At 38.7% G+C, this 22,095-nt stretch overlaps 1 protein-coding gene across 1 annotated transcript in view; it reads right to left on the reverse strand.

Annotated features, from left to right (window-relative positions):
* Positions 1-1,179: 1,179 nt before the first annotated feature.
* THEGL (theg spermatid protein like) overlaps positions 1,180-22,095 on the reverse strand; it is a 50,500-nt gene continuing 29,584 nt past the window's right edge. Inside the window, exons 4-9 of the mRNA XM_045997581.1 lie at positions 21,632-21,760; positions 20,421-20,558; positions 11,909-12,023; positions 5,078-5,209; positions 2,515-2,690; positions 1,180-1,294 (exon numbers count right to left, since the gene is read on the reverse strand). Coding sequence (XP_045853537.1) covers positions 1,180-1,294; positions 2,515-2,690; positions 5,078-5,209; positions 11,909-12,023; positions 20,421-20,558; positions 21,632-21,760 — 805 coding nt within the window. The remainder of the gene's footprint in view (positions 1,295-2,514; positions 2,691-5,077; positions 5,210-11,908; positions 12,024-20,420; positions 20,559-21,631; positions 21,761-22,095) is intronic.

Consider the following 22,095-nt stretch of genomic DNA (forward strand, 5'->3'; position numbering starts at 1 on the left):
TGAGAGAGAGGGCGTGCACATGGGGGGAGGGGCAGACGGAGGGAAAGCAGCAGACTCCCCACTGACTGCAGAGCAGGATGTGGGGCTCAATCTCACAACCCTGAGATCATGGCCTGAGCCGAAATCACAAGCTGGATGCTTAACTGAGTCACTCAGGAACCCCCATAATTTTCTTATTTAATCTTTATAATAATGCAGCAGGAACCCATTTTACACACAAAGGAACAGGCACGGGGTGGGGGTGGAGGTTAGGAAATTTGTTCAAAATCACATACCTGGCATAAATGATCCATGGGGAGACTAAGCCAGGTCTGCCTGATTCCAAAACACAAGTTCAAAATTACTACATGATATTGCCTCTCCATAACAATAGTTATCTTCTTAACACAAAGCATTGGAGACAGAACTCAGCCATCTGTAAAACTGGTTATCAGATAAGTTCATTTTCATGTAAATCTAAATGTCATAAAACTTAGCTTCATTTGTAAAATACTGATCTGTGAAGAGAATAAAACAATTAAATTTCTAAAACTCTGGGCAGATGTAACTTGACAGAGAATCCAATGCTTACCAAATACCTTGCTTTTTCTGTCATTCCTGATAAATGACGCAGCCTGAGTGGAGGAACAGAGATTGGGGCAGGGGCGATTATTTAAGGTAACCTGTTCCCTACATTTCACCTCCAGATTATGAAAAGCATTTCAAGTTATCCCAAAAGGCTTCACCATTTCAGTGTTACTTCTCGATTAAGGAGGGGAGGTTGGAAAAGCAACACAAAGAATTATTCCCGTTCCCAGGACTTACTAGAGCAGGGACTGAGCAGAGACCAGCTGCTGGGGAATGTGGATCTCTCCAGGCAAAGAAAAACCAAGTCAGCAAACATAACGACGTGTTTGCTCAGGTCAGCCAGAGCAATGACACGGCCAAGATGCTTGTGAGGAGATACAGCACGGATACGGCAGGCTCTCAGCTTCTCTTTTATTGCATGCTCGAGTCTCCAAATCTGCTAAAGACGTGACTGCAGGTAACACCAGGAATTGCTATTTGATGGTCACAGTGGTGTTCCCTGGAGGTCTCCATGGTTTGGAAAGGATGTGGGAATACGAGGTGATGGGATCAGATTGGGAACTAAGTCACCTAATACATTTTCTAGAGTCTGACTGATGTGGCTTTCTGTATTTAATGCACAACTGGTTCTGCCAGTTCGTGGATCCTTGGAGAACACTGACTTTTCAAAGCAGCTGGCTTGACTTTAAAGACATCTGGATCGTAATATACAATATGCACAGGAGACCTGAAATGAGGGAAAAAGAACGCGACCTGAAAAAAAATGAACAGAAAATGGAACTATGCTGGGAACTATTATTCTGTTTTGATTTTTTTGTAAGTGCCCCATGAAACAGGTGTCATGACCCCCATTGTACAGGTAAGGACATGAAGGCTCAGGGAAGTTATAATAATGACCTGTGGTCAAATCCCAATTCATATATCTATCAGATTCCAAAGCCCTGGCTCTTTCCACAGAAAGTTAATTCTGGAAATTTTTCAATAATCTGACAATGTTAAAGCAAGCCCAGCAGTCCTCTGGTGGCCTAAAAGAAATCAAATTTTTGAAGCTCCCACCCGTAGCACCTTCTCACCAAATAATAACTTTGCCACTGGGGTAGGCCCTGACACCTTCACCTTATTCTTCCCTTTCCTTTGTCAATGAACAGAGAAAGAGCTTCATTTCATTGCTGTTGAACTTTATTTCTTTAAAAGGCAAAACACATTATAAAAATATAAAAAGATTATATAAGAATGAACATATTCCCAGTTCCCTGAGCTGAAGACTCCTACGACTCTTTCAGCTTCTCCTAGGTTTTCCTGATGATGCTTAAAAGGGGGATCAGGCATTATCTCATGAAGGAAACAATATGAACTGAGGTTCTGGCAAGTTAAGAAATCTTCTAAAAAGTAAATGGGAATTAGAGTCCCTTCTTCTTTGTTGAATGTACTATTTATTTCAAGTAGGTCATACATGCACATGATGCAAAGATATGGAAAAACACAAATGCTCTATTTAGTAAAAAAATAAATCTTGCTCCCATCCCAGTTCCCTTGGGTCCCCCAAAAGCAAGCATTGTTATTAGCCTCTTGCATACTCTTCTGAGATATTATAGGCACATGCAAGCAAACATCTGGCACATACCTGTTTTCTTAGAACACTCTTAGCATTGTGTGCTCTGTTATGTACTTGTATCACTTAAAAATATGTTAGGTAAATAATCCCATATCCATCCTTACAGAGTCGTTTCCTAGATTAAGTTTCAGTACTTGTCCATTAACCCTTTAACTGCTGTCTTATATTTATGGTAAAACCATAGATTTGTCACAATTAATGTTACAAGTAAGAGGTTTTTGAACATTTCTTGTATTTCGACGATTATTTTTATTGGTCTTATTAGGTTAATTTTTCCCCCTCCCTCGCACGCCCAGCTTTCCTTTCCCATCTTAGTGACAAATTTGACATACCTTTTATTTGGATTAGCTAGTTCTTGAATTCTGGGAGATAGTTTGCAATGGATAGCAGCATAAGATACTGGCCAGTGGGCATCACGGTCAGGTCGATAATCTCGATGAAGAGGCCTGGCCTTAGCTAGAGCTATTATTCGAGGGGTAGGTTTGTATAGCAAGGCAGCACGGGATATCTATAGCAGAAGAACAAGATACAAAAATAGATCCCAATTTTCCCATCTCCCCCTCTTTACAATGATGGCCCTAATTGAATCACCATCCAGGATTCTTTCCTGTATCACTGCAGCAGACTCCTCATTCATCTCCTGTTTCCATTTTTGCTCTGTATGATCTAGCCTTCACATACCAATTACTGAGGGAGAGAATGAGCATTTTAATGAGAGCATTCCATGAGCCAGACAGTGTTCTAAGTGGGGCACCTACATCATTCCAACTGAATCATCATAATAACCCTATGAGGTATGTACTTTCTGAAGCCCAAGTCAGATTATGTCACTCTCAGGGTCCAGAACTTTCCAACGGTTTCCCATTTTGCTGTGAATAATATTTAGACACCATACTGTGGCCTAGCAGGCCCCACGTGATCTGACTGCTATCCCATTCCTCTGACCTCATCTCCCTCCCCTCCCCCCACTTTCATCATGATGAGCCTTGCCACACAAGGCCCCTCCTGTCCAGCTCTTTCCACCTTGGGACTTTTGCACCTGCTAGCTCTTCTGCTTGAACTCCTCTCCCTCAACGGTGTCATAGCTGCCTCTTCCTCATTCAAGTCTCTAGACTCAAACATCACAGTCTCAAGGACATCTTCCCTCACCATCCAAAATACATCAACCTTTCTGACAACCCTCCTCTACAGAACACTTACTCAATCTTCTTCTCTCTCTATTTTTTTAAAGATTTTATTTATTTATTTGACAGAGAGATAGGCAGAGAGGCAGGCAGAGAGAGAGGGGGAAGCAGGCTCCCCGCGGAGCAGAGAGCCTGATGCGGGGCTCGATCCCAGGACCCTGAGATCATGACCTGAGCCAAAGGCAGAGGCTTTAACCCACTGAACCACCTAGGCACACCTCAATCTTCTTTATAGCACATACCAACACCCCACTTTGTGCACTTATCCCTCTTTGTTAGTATGTTTATTGTCTGCTTCTCCCCATTAGAATTTAAACTTCTTGAAAGAGGTATATGTTTGCCAAAAGCTAAAGGAAGTGCATAACTAGTGTGGAATATATGTTGATTGACTAACTGATCAACTCTTTCTGCTCTTACTTTGAAAATCACACCTGCCAGGTTGCCTTTCTATTATGTTGCTTTATCGGTGAAATTGGAAGGATGACATGTAACTCCTGGTCTCTCTCTCTTAAATGCTCACTCGAAAGAATCACGATGGATAAAAACACCCCCTCCGCAGCCCCGAAAGTACAATTTTGCATTGGTACAGACTTGTTTTGGGTTCTAAGAATATGATTATCCATAGTGGTACCACTTTTTAGAAGATTTTTTTATAAACTCCCAAACAAGCCTAGCAACCAAAGAAAAACAACTGTAGCCCCCATTTTGTACACCACAAAAACTGAAAATAAAGTGATTTGTCCAAGGGCCACAGGACAAGTCATTTCAGCAAACTCAAGATGCTTTCCTGAGGGGTTTTGAATCCCAGGCTAGTTTTCTTTCCTAACAGAATTGCGTATTATATCCTCAGTTCTTAGAGGGTAAAATTTATCCAACCTCCTTGGCAACATGGTCACTAGATAGGCTTACTGGAAATTCAATGGGGACTGGGCACCAGGCACTACAATGAATGGAGGGGAGTGTCAAGGAGGAAGAGGGAGGGAAGCCACTGAGTGTGCCAGGCTCTCTGCTGAGCACCAGCGCCTTCTCAATTATTTCAGATCACAAGAGTCCTCCCAGTGGGAACTGTTACCATTATAATCTCTTTGTTCACCTTGTTCCACCCAACTTCAAGGTCATCCCCACACTTCAAGATTTTGTCATGTGCTCTTCCGTTCACTACAATATTCTTTTCTCAGGCCTTCACCTAGCTGACTCCTTCTTGTCACTCAGATTTCACACCAGATAGTCCTTCCTTCGAGAGGCTTTCCCTGACTACCATATATGAAGTAGCTTATTCCCCACCCTCATCCATAGTCAATCATTTCCTACTTTATTTTCTTCATCGCACTTATAATAGCTGACCTTATCTTATCTGTTTACTTACTTTTTGCCTCCCTCCATCTCGTTCACTGGGAATGGTGGCTGGCATACAGTAGGCACTCAAATATTTGAATGAATACATAAGGCTCAGGAACACTCAGCACATCACAGAGCTAGTGGTGAGGCTGGAATTTGATCTCAGCTCTTACAGATTCCAAAGCCCATGTTCTTTGCCCTCTATCCTCAGTCTCTCAACATACTTCCAGCAGCTAGGTCTTCTTCATGCCACAGACCACTCTTTCAAGACTATCTTTCCCAATGACTTTGGTCTATGCCCTATAGTAGCAAAATAGCACCGGAGAAACAACCAAAAAATGAAGTGAAGGATGCCAAGGCAGTGGTGGCTTACAGGATGGATGGGCAGTTCATTTTGTTCTCTTTCAAAGCACAGACCCTCTATCTTGATCCTTGGATGGGCAAGGTCTATAGTTCTTGGAGTTGCAACAGCATTCAGGGCAGGAACTGAAATCTCGGTTCCAATCTAGGGGAGAAAAATAAAATAGGGTCTGTACGCATCAAATCATAAATACCATCTCCATCAAGGTTCCAAAGAACTGTCTGACCTCTGGACCAGACTTCTCAACAAATCCAGCAGAAAGGATGAGAGTCTTGCAGTAACCCATGACCATAGCTAAGAGGATCAATTTCCATCTTTCTCAAACCAGGTTGTATGAATTTCAACCCAGCTTTTCAGGAACTTACTGTTAAACTAAAGATGGGGAGGAAATGGCAACATTACATATTGACTAAGAGATATACAGTAATGCTGATTTATGGAATGAAAACTCAGCCAAGACTCAGGCCTGCTACATGAGAACACCATAAAAGGGAGAGCTCTGTTTTATTCTTAACTATTTTGGCCTTTGGAAACTGGGACTCACGCTATCACAAATCCCCATATTAAAATGAACTCAAGTGGTTCTCTTCTAATTGGAACAGGTAAGAAAAAGAAACCAAAGCCAAGAGGAAGAAAGACAGTATCACATTCTCCATAGACAATGCTGTGCTAGTCCCCCAAGTCATTTCTAACTATCTGAATTGTGGAAATGTGCTCAACTTATATGGCCTTCTATTTCAATTACGAGTATTTCAAACTCAAAACTTACCACAAGACTTTAAGAGGGAATATAATCAATAACTGGAAATAAAACAGGATTTTAACTGTGGGCAGAAAAACAATATACAAGGTATGTTGCAAATCTCTTTTTGTGTTAAAACAATGATGATACTAATGCTGACTAATTAGTACTAATTCATTTATTCTTCACCTAGGGTATCATTTTTATTTGTATTTCACTCATGGAGAAACTAAGATACCATATGAAGTTCAGAAATTTATTTAAGTTTTTATTGTGACTAGGTTGCACAGCTGGGATTCAAACCTAAGGTCTTATTTATCTGCACAATTCCATGATAAGAAAGTCTTTCTTGGATTTTCCCACTCTTCCTCTGATATGTCTCAATACTTTATTTATTCTCTTTTATGAGTACCAAATAATCTTAATTATTTACCTATAGGTCTATGGTTTCTTCTAAATTGAAATTTACTTTAAGGAAAGGAACCATTTTGTCATTCTTATTGTATCCTGTATTACATAATTGATTAAGAACTATGTGTTTAATGAACTGAGTAAACGAATGATTTATTTCCTTTTTTATTATAAGCCTTAATTGAAAACAGCGGTTGTCATATATTTCTTTGATTTTTCCAGAGCCTATTGGAGATAAAGCTTTATTCATTGGCAATGATTAATTAGTACTTCTAGTTAGTACAGACACTAAGCCCAGACTGCTTCAGTGGTAAATTCTATCAAATATTTAAGAGGAAGAAATAATATAAATTTATATTAACCTACAAAGAATAAGAAATACTACTTATCTATGGTGATAGGAATCTGGAAGTGGTTGGCTCTAGGTCAGGGATAGAGTGGGATTGACCAGAAACAGGAAGAAATTTGGGAGGATAATGTTTTGTATCTTGATTGAGGTGGTTATTGAATGGATATATACATTTGTTAAAAGCTCACTAAACTATACACTTAAGACCTATGCATTTTATATAAATTATAACTGCAGAATTTTAAAATATAAGCTGGGAAAAACACATATCTATATGGTGAAGAGTATCTCTAATATGTAAAGAACTATTATGAATCAATAAAAAATATACAGACTACTAGAAAAATAAATACAGCCATGAATAGACAAAAGTTTACAAAAGAAAACTACACAGGTAAATAAATGTTGGGAACTATTGATTTTATTAGTAATCAGAGAAATTGAAGACTTTTATTAATGAGATAGCATTTTTAAAATTAACATTTTGTAAAATAAATAATATCTAGTGTTGCCAAGAGTGCAGTGTGAAAGTCAGCCCAAATAATCCAAGCGAATACGTAAATCAAAATCACTTTTGTTGGAACATATTTTGGGATAATATATGAATCACCTCAAAAATGTTCATATCCTTAGTCTGGTAACTTTACTTCTCAAATTTTTTTTTTTAATTTTTTTTTTTTTTTAATTTGACAGAGAGAGATCGCAAGTAGACAGAGAGGCAGGCAGAGAGAGAGAGGGAAGCAGGCTCGCCGCCGAGCAGAGAGCCCGATGCGGGACTCGATCCCAGGACCTTGAGATCATGACCTGAGCCGAAGGCAGCGGCTTAACCCACTGAGCCACCCAGGCGCCCCTACTTCTCAAATTTTTGTTCTCAGAAAATAATCAGATTGAGAATGATGGGGGGAGCGTCACATTGGTAAAATGACCTTATAAATTAGGACAGTAAGTTAGACAAAGCCACGTGAGATATGCAGAGTACAGGTGGTCAGTACTCAAAGGTATCTGCTAAATATAAAATAAGAGTCTTCAAAGGCAAAATCTCTTGAGTCAAAGGTTTTAAAAATCTACACAGGTTGATCAGTCTGAATAGGAGCTGTGGACATCTGTAAGTAGAGAGAGAATGATGGATAGCAACTAAGTGAGCTATGAAACCAACCTTTTTAAAAAAAAGTGTTGCAGTCTCTGTCAAAGTCACCATAAGAAGAGACAAAGTATGACATTCACAGAGGTTAAAAGACAGGGAGGCCTGGGTGGCTCAGTCAGTTAAGCATCTGCCTTCGGCTCAGATCATGTGGAGTTCTGGGATAGAGCCCCACATGAGGCTCCCTGCTCAGCTGGGAGCCTGCTTCTCCCTCCCCCCTGCTCATTCTCTCTCTCTTGAACTGTCTCTCAAATAATTAAATCTTAAAAAAAAAAAAAAAAAAGACTTTCTACAGTTCATCCATCCAAAGTCTCTGGTGACAAGTAACCTACAGTACCTACGACAGTAACTTGGCTTCCTTCATGGGCATGTGTATTTTAAAACTCTGGAAGATTCAACATTAACTGTAAAAAAGTTAAGAGAATTTAAATAATAGGATTAATACTTTGTATTAAGAATTGGCGGGCACCTGGGTGGCTCAGTGCGTTAAGACTCTGCCTTCAGCTCAGGTCATGTTCTCAGGGTCCTGGGATGGAGCCCCGCAGCAGGCTCTCTGCTCAGCAGGGAGCTTGCTTTCCCCTCTCTCTCTGCCTGCCTCTCTGCCTACTTGTGATCTCTGTCTGTCAAATAAATAAATAAAAAACCTTAAAAAAAAAAAAGAATAAGTTTGTGCAATGGAGCACCTGGGTGGCTCAGTTGGTCAAGCATCTGACTCTTGATTTTGGCTTAGGTCATGGTCTTAGAGTTGAGATGGAGCTTTGTGTCGAGTTCTGTGTTTTGCAAGAAGTCTGCTTAAGATTCTCTCTCTCTCCCTCTTTTTGCCCCTTCCCCCTGCTCTGTCTCTCTCTCAAATAAATAAATAAATCTTAAAAAAAAAAGAAAAAGAATAAGTATGTGCAAGAATTGAGGAAATTTGGACATGGACCATGGAGTAGATACAGTATTTATCAACTAAACTTCCTGATTTTGATAATAATTCTGTGGTTACATAAGATGATGATCTTGTGGGGCGCCTGGGTGGCTCAGTGGGTTAAAGCTTCTGCCTTCGGCTCAGGTCATGATCCCAGGGTCCTGGGATCGAGCCCCGCATCAGGCTCTCTGCTCGGCAGGGAGTCTGCTTCCTCCTCTCTCTCTGCCTGCCTCTCTGCCTACTTGTGATCTCTGTCTGTCAAATAAATAAATAAAACCTTAAAAAAAAAAAAGATGATGATCTTGTTCTTAGGAAATACACACTGAAATATTTAGGAAAATGGGTGTATGATGTCTGTACCTCTCAAAAATGATTCCGAAAAAATTAAATACACCCACATACACACATACATACACACACCCCATATGGAGGAGAGAAAATGATAAAACAAATGGAACAAAATGTTAATTCTTGCATTTTTTCAGTAAATTAGAAATTGTTATTAAAATAAAAAGTATGTTTATATTATTAAAATTAAAAGCATGTGCATGGGGGCACCTGGCTGTCTCAGTCAGTGGAGCCCATGACTCTTGATCTTGGGGTCATGAGTCTGAGCCCCACATTGGGTGTAGAGCTTACTAAAAAACAAAACAAAACAAAATAAAAGCATGTCCATGTTTAAGAGAATTTGGCCTATTAGAGTGATCACCCTACCATGGCAACTTGAAACATATAATTGAGTATTTGACTTAGAATTATAACATTAAGTTGAAATCTTAAGTTTATGTCATTCTGATAGCATTAAAACTTTAAGTTCACCATATTTATAAATTTGATGTATTCAATTTTTACATATCTATTTAATATTTGAAATTTTATTTGCTAATATAGATGGTTGAGGTAAAATGTTTAAAAAAGAAATCAAATTAAAATATTAATAAATATAATTTAAATTATTTGAAGGTATTTGATTATGCTTAGAAACCAAATCAAACATTATTCAGGACTCTTCAAGGTCATTGTCAGAACTGTTAGAATTATAAACAGTCATAAAACTTGCAAGCTAAATCTAAAAGCCTAAGAAAGAAACAGATTTTTAATTTAAAGTTTTAAAGATGGACTATTAATTATTTAAATCAAGAGCATACTTCTGAACAGTCTTTTCCATATACAAAAACTGTGCTCAGGGATACCAAGGTTTTTTTCTTAAATTCTAAGCCACCTCTCGTTGAGAGGTGGGGTTTGTGTCCCTGTCCCCTTGACTCTGGCCAGACTTGTAACTGCTTCAATCAACAGAGTATGACTGCAGTGACATTATGTGACTTCGAGGCCAAATCATAAAAAAAAAACATGCAGCTGCCACCTAGTTCTTTTGGAATGCTCACCCTTGAAACACTCCATTTTAGGATACTACTTCTCAGAATAAAGCTGCTATGCTGAAAAAAGTCTAAGCCACATGGAAAGGCCCCATGAAGATGTTTCTGTGAATATTCCCAACTGAGTCTAGCCTTTAAGTCACATCAGCCTCAACCCCACATACAGATGCTGTCATGGTCAGAGTGTTTATGTCCCCCTCAAATTCGTATGCCGAAGTCCTTACCCTCGATGTGATAATATTAGGAGGCGAGGCCTTTGGTAGATAACTAGGTTTAGATGAGATGATGAGAGTAGAACCCTCATAGTGGGATTGGTGTCCTTTTAAGAAGAGAGATATGAACTCTTTCTCTATGCAAATACAAAGAAGTCATGTGAGCACACAGCAAGATGGTGGCTGTCTGCAAACCAGGAAGAGGACCTTCACAAGAAAAGAATCTGGTGACACCTTGATCTTGGACTTCTTGGTCTCCAGAACTGTGAGAAATAAATGTCTTTCAAGCCACCCAGTCTCTGGTATTTTGTTATAGCAGCTCTAGCTGACCAAGGTAGGTGTGAAGGAACTTCCAGCCTGCTACCATTTCAGACAACCAAGCCATTAGAGATATCTTAGCTGAGAGATTTCTAACTCATAAAATCCTTGAGTGTAATAAAATGCTTATTGTTTTACACCACTAAGTTTGGGGGTGCATTGGTAGAAAGCAACAGACAGCCAAATCACCACTTTAAGAACTGGTTCTCTGAATTGATTCCAGATTATCTGGAATTTGTTCTCTGAGCTGACTGGATTTAAAGATATTAATGATCCTATTGCCAGCAGTTAAAGAAAAAAAATACTAGTAGTCCATAGCATGCTGTAGCAAAACAAAAAGCAAGACTTCAGGTGACCAAGCAGGGGCTGCCAGAAATTATTTTAGTGAAATAAAGGAGTATAATGGGATTATTTGGGTTTTATTTATTTATTTATTCATCAGAGAAAGAGGGGGAGCAGCAAGCAGAGGGAGAAGCAGGCTCTCTGCTGAGCAGGGAGCCCAATATGGGACACGATCCCAGGACTCTGGGATCATGACCTAAGCTGAAGGCAGACGTTTAGCCAACTGAGCCACCCTGGCATCCCTAACTGGTTGTTTCGAAGCGCACTAGAGAAAAGTCAGTTAAGAAATGACTGGCTCAGGCCTTTAAGTTCCCACCTTAATGTCTGAGTAAGGGACCAGAAAATTTCTGTGATTTCCCTAAAAAAAAAAAAAAAGAAAACCTCATATTTCATGGCCATAGGGCTGAAAATGCTGAAAACCAAACTCACAATCTAATTCTGTGAGTGGGTTAATTACAGTGCAAACTGAATTACCAAATTAGTATGGTCTCCTATGTTAAAGTAGAGCAACAGTTGGGAAGGAATAGGACCTTGAAAACTGGAATAGGGATATATGAGCATATTCCAACAAAGCTGGGGACGTTAAGCCCCTAAATACTGCTGAGCCTTCCTTACTAACACAATTAGCCATTTTCTCCCTGCCTGAAGGGGTTAGGGGCCCCTTGCCTGAAGAACCTATAATAGGTTCCTCTGAAGTAGATTCCTTCCAGGTAACTGCTGGCCTATCCCTACTATCTCTCACTGCTTCTAGATTTATAACCAGACCCAAGTTCCAACTGCCAAAAGAGCCTTCCAAAGACTTCTCTATCAGCTTCCATACTTGTTAAGGTCTAATTCTGCACTGTTGTTCTGCTTCTCTGATCAAATCCTAGGTGACATAGTAGCATAGAGGAGGTAGACAGAAAGTTCATTTAATGAGAGGAGAAAATAGAAAGGGAGAAAAATAAAACATACCTAGAAATAAGAGGAGAGCATGTTACAGTTATAAATGTGTTTTTACAAAATCAATTAGGAAGTATTTCTTTCACATGGACCCACTTACCCTTTTTGGAGGAACATAGTTTGGATTTGTGGCTTTGGCTTTAGAGAGTTGTAATATCCGGGCAGAAGGATAAGAGATTTGAAGAGAATCTCTTGTTAAGTAATCACTGTAGGGCCTATATGCAAATGGAACATGAAATATTAAAATCATTGGAGGAAAAATAACTGCATTTTTTAATTGCTGTACTCAACCTCTGATCAATTATGTATAATTTTTCCTATTTCAGAAAACTTTTCCCCATAATCATTACCATAATCTGCCATATTGGTATTTTGTAAAAATTTTTTTTACTATGATCCACGGTAAGACATTATATTGTTATACAGTATATGTAAATCTGTGTGTGTGTGTGTGTGTGCACGCATGTATCTAAAACAAAATTATTATGAAATAATGCTTGCTCTGAGCAAGGTATTCAGATTTTTTAAATTTCATTTGATTTCATTAAAAAAAACTGGAATCAGTTTCATGAGACTTGCAGTTTAAAAAACACCTCACTTCCTTTGCTGTGCAGAAGCTTTTGATCTTGACGAAGTCCCAAAAGTTCATTTTCGCTTTTGTTTCCTTGGCCTTTGGAGACATATCTTGAAAGAAGTTGTTGTGGCTGATATCGAAGAGGTTACTGCCTATGTTCTCCTCTAGGATTCTGATAGATTCCTGTCTCACGTTGAGGTCTTTTATCCATTTCGAGTTTATCTTTGTATACGGTGTAAGAGAATGGTCAAGTTTCATTCTTCTACATATCGCTGTCCAGTTTTCCCAGCACCATTTATTGAAGAGACTGTCTTTTTTCCATTGAATATTTTTTCCTGTTTTGTCGAAGATTATTTGACCATAGAGTTGAGGGTCCATATCTGGGCTCTCCACTCTGTTCCACTGGTCTATGTGTCTGTTTTTATGCCAGTACCACGCTGTCTTGGTGATCACAGCTTTGTAGTAAAGCTTGAAATCGGGTAACGTGATGCCGCCAGTTTTGTTTTTGTTTACAGACAAAAGGTTGATATCCAGGATCTATAAAGAACTTCTCAAACTCAACACACACAAAACAGATAATCATATCAAAAAATGGGCAGAAGATATGAACAGACACTTCTCCAACGAAGACATACAAATGGCTATCAGACACATGAAAAAATGTTCATCATCACTAGCCATCAGGGAGATTCAAATTAAAACCACATTGAGATACCACCTGACACCAGTTAGAATGGCCAAAATTAGCAAGACAGGAAACAACGTGTGTTGGAGAGGATGTGGAGAAAGGGGAACCCTCTTCCACTGTTGGTGGGAATGCAAGTTGGTGCAGCCACTTTGGAGAACAGTGTGGAGATTCCTGAAGAAATTAAGAATAGAGCTTCCCTATGACCCTGCAATTGCACTGCTGGGTATTTACCCCAAAGATACAGATGTAGTGAAAAGAAGGGCCATCTGTACCCCAATGTTTATTGCAGCAATGGCTACGGTCGCCAGACTGTGGAAAGAACCAAGATGCCCTTCAACGGATGAATGGATAAGGAAGATGTGGTCCATATACACAATGGAGTATTATGCCTCCATCAGAAAGGACGAATACCCAACTTTTGTAGCAACATGGACGGGACTGGAAGAAATTATGCTGAGCGAAATAAGTCAAGCAGAGAGAGTCAAGTATCATATGGTCTCACTTATTTGTGGAGCATAACAAATAACATGGAGGACATGGGGAGATGGAGAGGAGAGGGAGTTGAGGGAAACTGGAAGGGGAGATGAACCATGAGAGACTATGGACTCTGAAAAACAACCAGAGGGTTTTGAAGGGGCGGCGGGGGGGTGGGGGGGGGTGGGAGGTTGAGGAACCAGGTGGTGGGTAATAGGGAGGGCACGTACTGCATGGAGCACTGGGTGTGATGCCAAAACAATGAACACTGTTATGCTGTAAATAAATAAAAATAAATAAATAAAAAATTAAAACAAACAAACAAACAAAAAAAACACCTCACTTCCTACCAAAACCTCGTATTAAACTGCTGAGATAAAAATTCATCTACCACCAAGGACCCCTCTGTGATAGCCAGTCTCCTCTGCAGTGCAGCTTGAGATGGTACTGGTCATAACTCCCAGCAATTCGGCCAATTTTCATAGCCTGTTCCCCACACATTCCTTTCCTGGTACAAAAATCTATCAACCAACAAACCTACAAACCTACCTAATTTGAAAAAAGTTTTTCATAAATAAATATATGATTGCACTCTAGGGGTAGTTTGTTAGTTTTTAAAACTGACACACAATTAACATACCACAGAATTTACCTTTTAAAGTGTACCACGCAGTGGCTTCTAGCATATTCACAAAGTTGTGTAAATACTGTCACTATGTAAATTCAGAATGTTTTCATCCCCCCCCCCCAGAGAGAAACCCCACACTGATAAACAGTTCCTCTCGATTACTTCATTCCCTAACCCTGTGTCCCCAGAACCACCATACTATTTTCTGTTTCTATGGATCCACCTATTCTGGAAATTTCAAATAAATGGAAACATACAAATATGTAGCCTTCTCTGTCTGGCTTCCTTCAACTTAGCATATTTTCAAGATTCATATATCAGCACAGCATTCTTTTTATGGTTGAATAATAGTCCATTAAATGATTTATCACATTTCGTTTATCCATTCATCCATGATGAACATTTGAGTTGTTTCCACTTTTTGGCAATTATGAAATGCTGCTACGAATATTCAGTACAAGATTTTGTGTGAGCATATACTTTTAATTCTCTTGGGTACATGCCTAGAAATAGAATGCTGATCATAAAATTCTATTCTTAACATTCTGAGGAGCTAGAAAGTGGTTTTCCAATTAAACTGCGCATTTTGCATTCCAACCAGCGATATATGATGTTTTCAATTTCTCCACATCCTCACCAATATATATTACTTTCTATTAATTATTATTATTATTGCCATCCTAGAAGGTTTGAAGTAGTATCTTGTCATGTCATTTTAATGTGTATTTTGAAAATGATTAATGATATTTGGCATCTTCAGATGTGTTTTCTGTTCATATGTATGTCTTCTTTGGAGAAATGTCTATTCAAATCATGTCCATTTTCTAAATTATTGACTTTTTTTGTACAGTTCTAAAAATTATAGATATATACATTCTGAATATTAATCCCTTACCAGATATATGATTCTCAAATATTTTCTCCCAATTTGTAGGTTGTCTTTTTACTTTCTCGCTAGCATCTTTTGAGACACAAAAGTTTTTACTTTTGATGAAATCCAACTTATTCTTTTTTGTCACTTATTTCTGTTGTCATATCTAAGAAACCATTGCCTAGGTCACAGAGATTGAGGTCTATGTTCTTTTCTACGGGTTTTAATAATTTTTTCTCTTATATTTATAGGTCTGTGATCCATTTTGTTTTTTAAGATTTTTAACTTTTAAAATTTTATTATTATTATTATTTAGTAGGTTCCATGCCCAGTATGGACCTGAGATCAAGAGTCTGATCTCAGGCACCCCCAAGATTTTTTTATTTTTCAGTAATCTCTACACCCAATGTGGGACTCAAACTCACATCCTGAGATGAAAGTCACATGCTGCTCTGACTGGGCCAGCCAAGGTGCCCTTGTGATCCACTTTAAATTAATTTTGGTGTGAAGTAGGGGTTTAATTTCATTTGGATGTCCAGTTATCCCAGCACTAATTGTTTAAAAGACCATTCTTCCCAATTAAATTGTCTTTTTTGGGCATTTTTGTCAAAAATAAATTGACCATAAATATAAGGGTTAACTTCTGGACTCTCAGTTCTACCCCATAGATTTACATGTCTCTTGTTAGGTTAGTAACATGCTATCTTGATTACTGTAGCTCTTAAATAAGTTTTCAGGGTCACCGGGATGGCTCAGTTGGTCAAGCGTCTGCCTTCGGCTTAGGTCATGATCCCAGGGTCCTGGGATATTGCCCCACACTGGGCTCTCTGCTCAGCGGGGGTCTGCTTCTCTCTCTGCCCCTCCCCTCACTTGTGCCCGTGCTCTCTCTCTAGTAAATAAATAAATCTTTAAAAATAAATAAATAAATAAGCAAGCTCAAATAAGCTTTCAAGACTATTTTTTGTTATGCTAGGTCCCTTCCTTTTCTATATGAATTTTAGAATTGCCTTGTTAATTTCTACCAAAAATGGCAGCTGGAATATCAACAGGGATTGCACTGAATACGTAGATCAGTCTAGAGAGAGTTACCAGCATAACAAAATTAAGACTTCCAATTCATGAACAGGAAATTTCTTCCCATTTATTTAAGTCTTTGATTTCTTTTAACAATGTTTGTAGTGTTCAATGTACATGCCTTGAACTTCTTTTAAGTATTTTGTTTTTTATTATTTTTAATTTTAGTAAAACACATACAACATAAAATTTATCACCTTAGCCATTCTTTTTCTTAACATTGATTTATTTGAGAGAAAGAGAGCACAAGTAGGAGGGGGTAGAGGGAGAGAATCTTCAGACTCCCCACTGAGCATGGAGCCTAATGTGGGGCTCAGTCTTCTGACCCATGAGATCATGACCTGAGCCAAAATCAAGAGTTGGATGCTTAACGGACTCAGCCACCCAGGGGCCCCCAACTTACGCATTCTTAAGTGTTAAGTGCATTCACATTGTTGTACAACCCTTCTGCAGAACTCTTCATCTTGTGAAACTCTATAGTAATTAAACAATTAATTTCCCCCACCCTCTAGTCCCAGCCAGTCATCATCCTACTTTCTTTCTTTACGAATTTGACTACAGTAGCTACCACATATAAATGGAAGTATACAGTATTTGTCTTTTTGTGACTGGCTTATTTCATTTAGCTTGATGTCCTCATGGTCCATCCATGTTGGAGCATGTGTCAGAATTTCCTTCCTTTTTAGGGCTGAGTAATATGGCATTACGTGTATTATAATGTTCTTTTTGGTGCTACTACAAATAGAATTGCTTTCTTACCTTCATTTTCAGATTGCTCATTGCTAATGGATATACAATTTTTTTTTGTATATTGCTCTTAAATTCTGCGCCTTCCTAATTAGAAATAGTTTTACTTTTTCCTTTCCAACCTCAGTGCCTTTCACTTCTTTTCCTTGCTTAATTGCTCTAACTAGATCTCTGGTATGATGCTGAACAGAAGTTGGGAGAGCTGACATCCTTGTCTTATTCCTGATCCTAGGGAGAAATCATTCAGTCTTTAACCATTAATTATTATGTTAGCAGTGGGCTTTTGTAGATGCCCTTTATCAGGCTGAGGAAATTCCCTTCTGTACCTAGTTTGTTAAGAATTTTTATTGTGAGAGTCTTGTGTTGAATTTTGTCAAATGATTTTTCTGACTCTATTGAAGTGATCTCATGGTTTTGGTTTTCTTATTCTATTAATTTGTATTATGTTGATTGTAGTCTGTTGATTCCAACATACTCTTGTATTCCTGGTATAAATTCAACTTGTTCATGAGGCTTTGTTAATTTTATTTCATTCTTTTCTCTTTCTGTGCCTCAGATAGCCTCAATTAACCTATTCTACAGTTTGCTGATTCCTTCTTCCAACTATTCAAGTCTTCTGTTTAGCTCCTCTAGTGAATTAGTTAAAATATATGACACAAAGTCCAAGTTCATATAATACATTTAATGGAGAGCCCCGTGTGTCTTCATTAAACACTTGCTTTTTTTCCCCTTCACACAGTTCTAACAAGCTAAGTTATCTGTTTCTAATGCCAGAATTGGGGGGGAAAAGAGGCTAGTTAAAATTATGGAAGCAGCCAAGTGTCCATCAGTATATGAATGGTTAAAGGAAGATGTGGTATATATACACAATGGAATATTATTCAGTCATTTAAAAAGAATGAAATTTGCTACTTGCAACAACTATGGATAGATCTAGAGAGTATAATGCTAAGTGAAATAAATCAGTCACAGAAAGACAAATACCACACATGACTTCTTCCATGTGCAGAATTTAAGAAACAAAGCAAATGATAAAGTAAAAAAAAAAAGAGAGAGAGACAAATAAAAAACCCAGACTCTTAACTCTTAATAGAGAACACACTGTGATTAACAGAGGAGAGGTGGGTGAGCGGAGGAGTGAAACAGGTGAAGGGGATTAAAAGTACACTTATCTTGGTGAACATTAAGTGATATATTGAAGTGCTGAATCACTATATTGTACACTGAAACTTACATAACACTGTATGCTAACTGCACTGGAATTAAAGTTTTCAAAAAGAGGCTAGAGCCCATTCCCCTGACCAAAAAAAAAAAGACAGGAAAACTATAAGCAAATATCTAATAATCTAAAAGCATAGAAGTCAGAATACTTAGTCTAAAGAAAAACTGCTTCATACTCGAACAGCTTTCCATATTGAAATACAAGAGTTTATGTCCATAATAAAGATTCAAGCCAATGAACAAATTCAAGCAAAGAAATCCCCTTAGGAAAGTAGGGAAACAACTTAGAAATACAGAAAGTTCTAGCATTCAAGAGGGTTTCACTTATATGAAACAACAAATTCGGGTCTCTCAAAAAGCAGTGACATATTACTACTGGATATTTATCCCAAAGATACAAACTGTGATCCAAAGGGGCACCAGGACCCCAATGTTTACAGCAGCACTGTCCACAATAGCCAAACTATGGAAGGAGCCCAGATGTCCATCGACAGATGAGTGGATAAACAAGATGTGGTTTATGCATACAGTGGAATATTACTCAGCCATCAAAAAACTGATATCTTGCCATTTGCACTGCCACGGATGGAACTGAGGGTATTACGCTAAGCAAAGTAAGTCAATCAGAGAAAGACAATTATCATATGATCTCACTCATATGTGGAATTTAAGAAATAGAGCAGAGGAACATAGGGGAAGGGAGGGAAAAATAAAACAAGATGAAATCAGAGTGGGAGACAAACCATAAAAGACTCTTAACTACAGCAAACAATTGAGGGCTGCTGGAGGGGAGGTGGGTGTGGGGATGGGGTAACTGGGTGATGGATATTAAGGAGGGTGAGTGATGTAGTAAGCACTGGATATTATGTAAGATTGATGGATCACTGACCTCTACCTCCAAAACCAACAATACATTATATGTTAATTAACTGAACTTATATTTTAAAAATAAATTAATTTTTAAAAGTTGTGATATTAACAAAGAATTCCTCTGGATTATATGTACATATCTATAAGTGTATAAATAAATATAGATCTATAACTATCAAATTATATGTATATTTTAACTAAATTAGCATATTTTGTTGAATGAACCAATAAGCAAGCAAAGAAATTTTGTGTGAGGAATTGGGGCTCTTTTGCTGGAGTCTATGACGGAAAAAGACCCAAGTTGTCCAGCTCGATCTCTCTATGAATGCAGGAATCTTTTCTAAAACCCATGTAAACTCATCATTCCAGCCTGTGCCTGAATGAGCATTTTCAGGGGTTGGGGTGAAGGTGGCAGCTGACTTCTCCAGATAAACATTTCCATTACTGGAGAGCTGGTCAGAAAGATTTCCCTACACCTAGCTGACACCTGCTGCTCTGTAACTTCCTTGTTCTAGATCTAATTCTAGGATCAACACGAAGTAATTTTATTTTTCCTCCTTCCCTTATTCAGACACTGACCCTTTCACTATCTGAGCACAGCTACCACTGCTTCCTTGGCCTGTTCTCTAAGCTAAACATGTCATTTCTCCTAACTATATTTCATGCAACCTAGTTTCCAGAGGCCTCAGTATTTCACTCAGCTCCTTCTGAATAGTCTCAGATTTATTATCAGTTTCTTAAGATATAACATCCATAAGTGAACACACACACTTAATGGGTCTTGACTAAAGGTCTTGACTGTTCCACTAATGCAACTTAACGTTTGTCCAACAACCACATCACAATCTTAGCTCCCATGTGGAAGTACCACCTAAACTGTCTTTTAAAGACAAGGAGAAATTCAGCATTCAAAGCAAAAGGAAAAACATCTGAAAAGTCATAGAAACATAAGAGAAACATCAAGTTCAACAAATTGCAAAAATTTATAATGTTTCATTTGCCTATTTCCTTTGAATTGGCTGACATTGGTAAGTTCAGAGTGAATTTTAGTTTCACCACAATTTGAGTCAAGTGTAATTACTGGTGGGGTGCCTGGCGGCTCATTCAATCAAGTGTCTTGACTCCTGATTTCAGCTCAGGTTGTGATCTGAGGGTCGTGAGACCAAGCCCCAAGTCAGGTTCCATTCTGGGCAGGGAATCTTCCCGAGGTTCTCTCCCTCTCTCTGCCTCTGTCCCAACCTGCTCAAGCATGCTCTCTCTCTCTGAACAAACAAACAAAACCCACAAATATAATTACTGATTACTGATTATTGACAAATGCTGCATACAGTTGAGTTTTTACCCTGATCCTCTGAACCACAAGTTGACTTCTAGTTTACGAAACTACATACACTAAAATAAGAAAGATATTGTGAGGTTTAATGAAATTTAATTAGAATTTACAGAGATTATCAAGGTACTCTACCTATTTATTAGATATTCTTTCCTGAATCTGTTGGGCTGTGCCAGCTTCTGGGTCCTTTTGGAGGGTCGGCTCAACAGGGCAGGAGAAGGGATCTCCCAGATTACAGACTCTCTACCGCAGCTGTAGTAATATTGAGCTCTGGAAGTTACAGAAGAGAAAAGAACTGAGTGAAACAAGTATGAATTCCAGTAACAGTAATTTCTAATGCTGACCACCAACTCTAGGTCTAGGAGGAGGTAGGACATTTTACCCCTTTATTGCTGAGCCATTTTCCACATGGAGAGAAGTCAGAAATTGTTGTAGCCATTAAGCTCCAGCTGGCTTCTAATATCCTATTCCAAAGTGGATTAATTTTCTGTAATAAACTGCGTTCTTTTAAATGACCAAAAAGGGGGCCTGGGTGGCTCAGTCAGTTAAGTGTCTGCCTTTGGCTGGAGTCATGATTCCAGGGTCCTATGATCAAGTCCTACACTGAGCTACTGCTTAGTGGGAGTCTGCTTCTCTTTTTGGGGTGCCTGGGTGGCTCAGTGGGTTGGGCCTCTGCCTTCGGCTCAGGTCATGATCTCAGGGTTCTGGGATAGAGCCCCGCATCGGGCTCTTTGCTCAGCAGGGAGCCTGCTTCCTCCTCTCTCTCTGCCTGCCTCTCTGCCTACTTGTGATCTCTCTCTGTTGAATAAATTTTAAAAAAATCTTAAAACAATTTTTTTCATGCATTAATTTTTTATTTTTAAAGATTTTTAAAATTTATTTATGACAGAGAGAGATAGCAAGAGAGGGAACACAAGCACAGGGGAGCTGGAGAGGGAGAAGCAGGCTCCCAGCTGAGCAGGGAGCCTGATATGGGGCTCAATCCCAGAACGTTGGGATCATGGCCTGAGCAGAAGGCAGACACTTAGCAACTGAGCCACCCAGGTGCCCCTACATAAATAAAATCTAAAAAAAAAAAAAAAAAAAAAAAAAACCACCTCAAAATCTTGGTAAGCCAAAACATTATAAGATCTAATACAAGTTAGCAATAGCTAAATATTAGTCTTGCTCTGGAAAAGGTTTACTGTAGCATCAGATTAGAAAATATATAGAATCTTTAATCCTCAATAATTTTTTTACTACAGATTGGATAATTTATGGCTTTCAGATAAAAGGGCTGGGTTCCGTGTTCCTTTTCCCTAGGGACTCCTGATAAAGTAACCCGATAACACACAAACACTAACCTGTTAGGCACATATCGGTGGGAGGCATTTTTGGGATGGGCAAGCTCTTCAAGTCTTTTGGTCAGCTGAGTTTTCAAAGCGATCTGGGCGATGGGGCAAATAGGATCTTGATTCCCCCAAAACAGTTTTCTGATAAAAAGCAGAAAAATCAAATGGTAAGGAATTCGCTGCTAATGAACATCTTAGAAATGGCTCATGATGATTTCCAGGCTGATTTGACTTCACTTCCAGAACTATCTCTATTACAGAATTTAACAACTCCCAGTCATTAGAAACAGGTCAACTACTTACACAGTTAAAATAAAAACAAAAGAAGATTGTTTTACCTACTGTCCTAACACATGGTGACCAAAAATGAACCTATTTTCTGAAAGAGTTCTGTTTCTTCCATTATATAATTAACACTGTAATTTATAATCAGGTCAACATAAAAGAGGCATGCCATCTACCTAACACTGAGCTCC

The sequence above is a fragment of the Meles meles genome, chromosome 2 (genome assembly GCF_922984935.1).
Source record: "Meles meles chromosome 2, mMelMel3.1 paternal haplotype, whole genome shotgun sequence".
NCBI lineage: Eukaryota > Metazoa > Chordata > Mammalia > Carnivora > Mustelidae > Meles > Meles meles.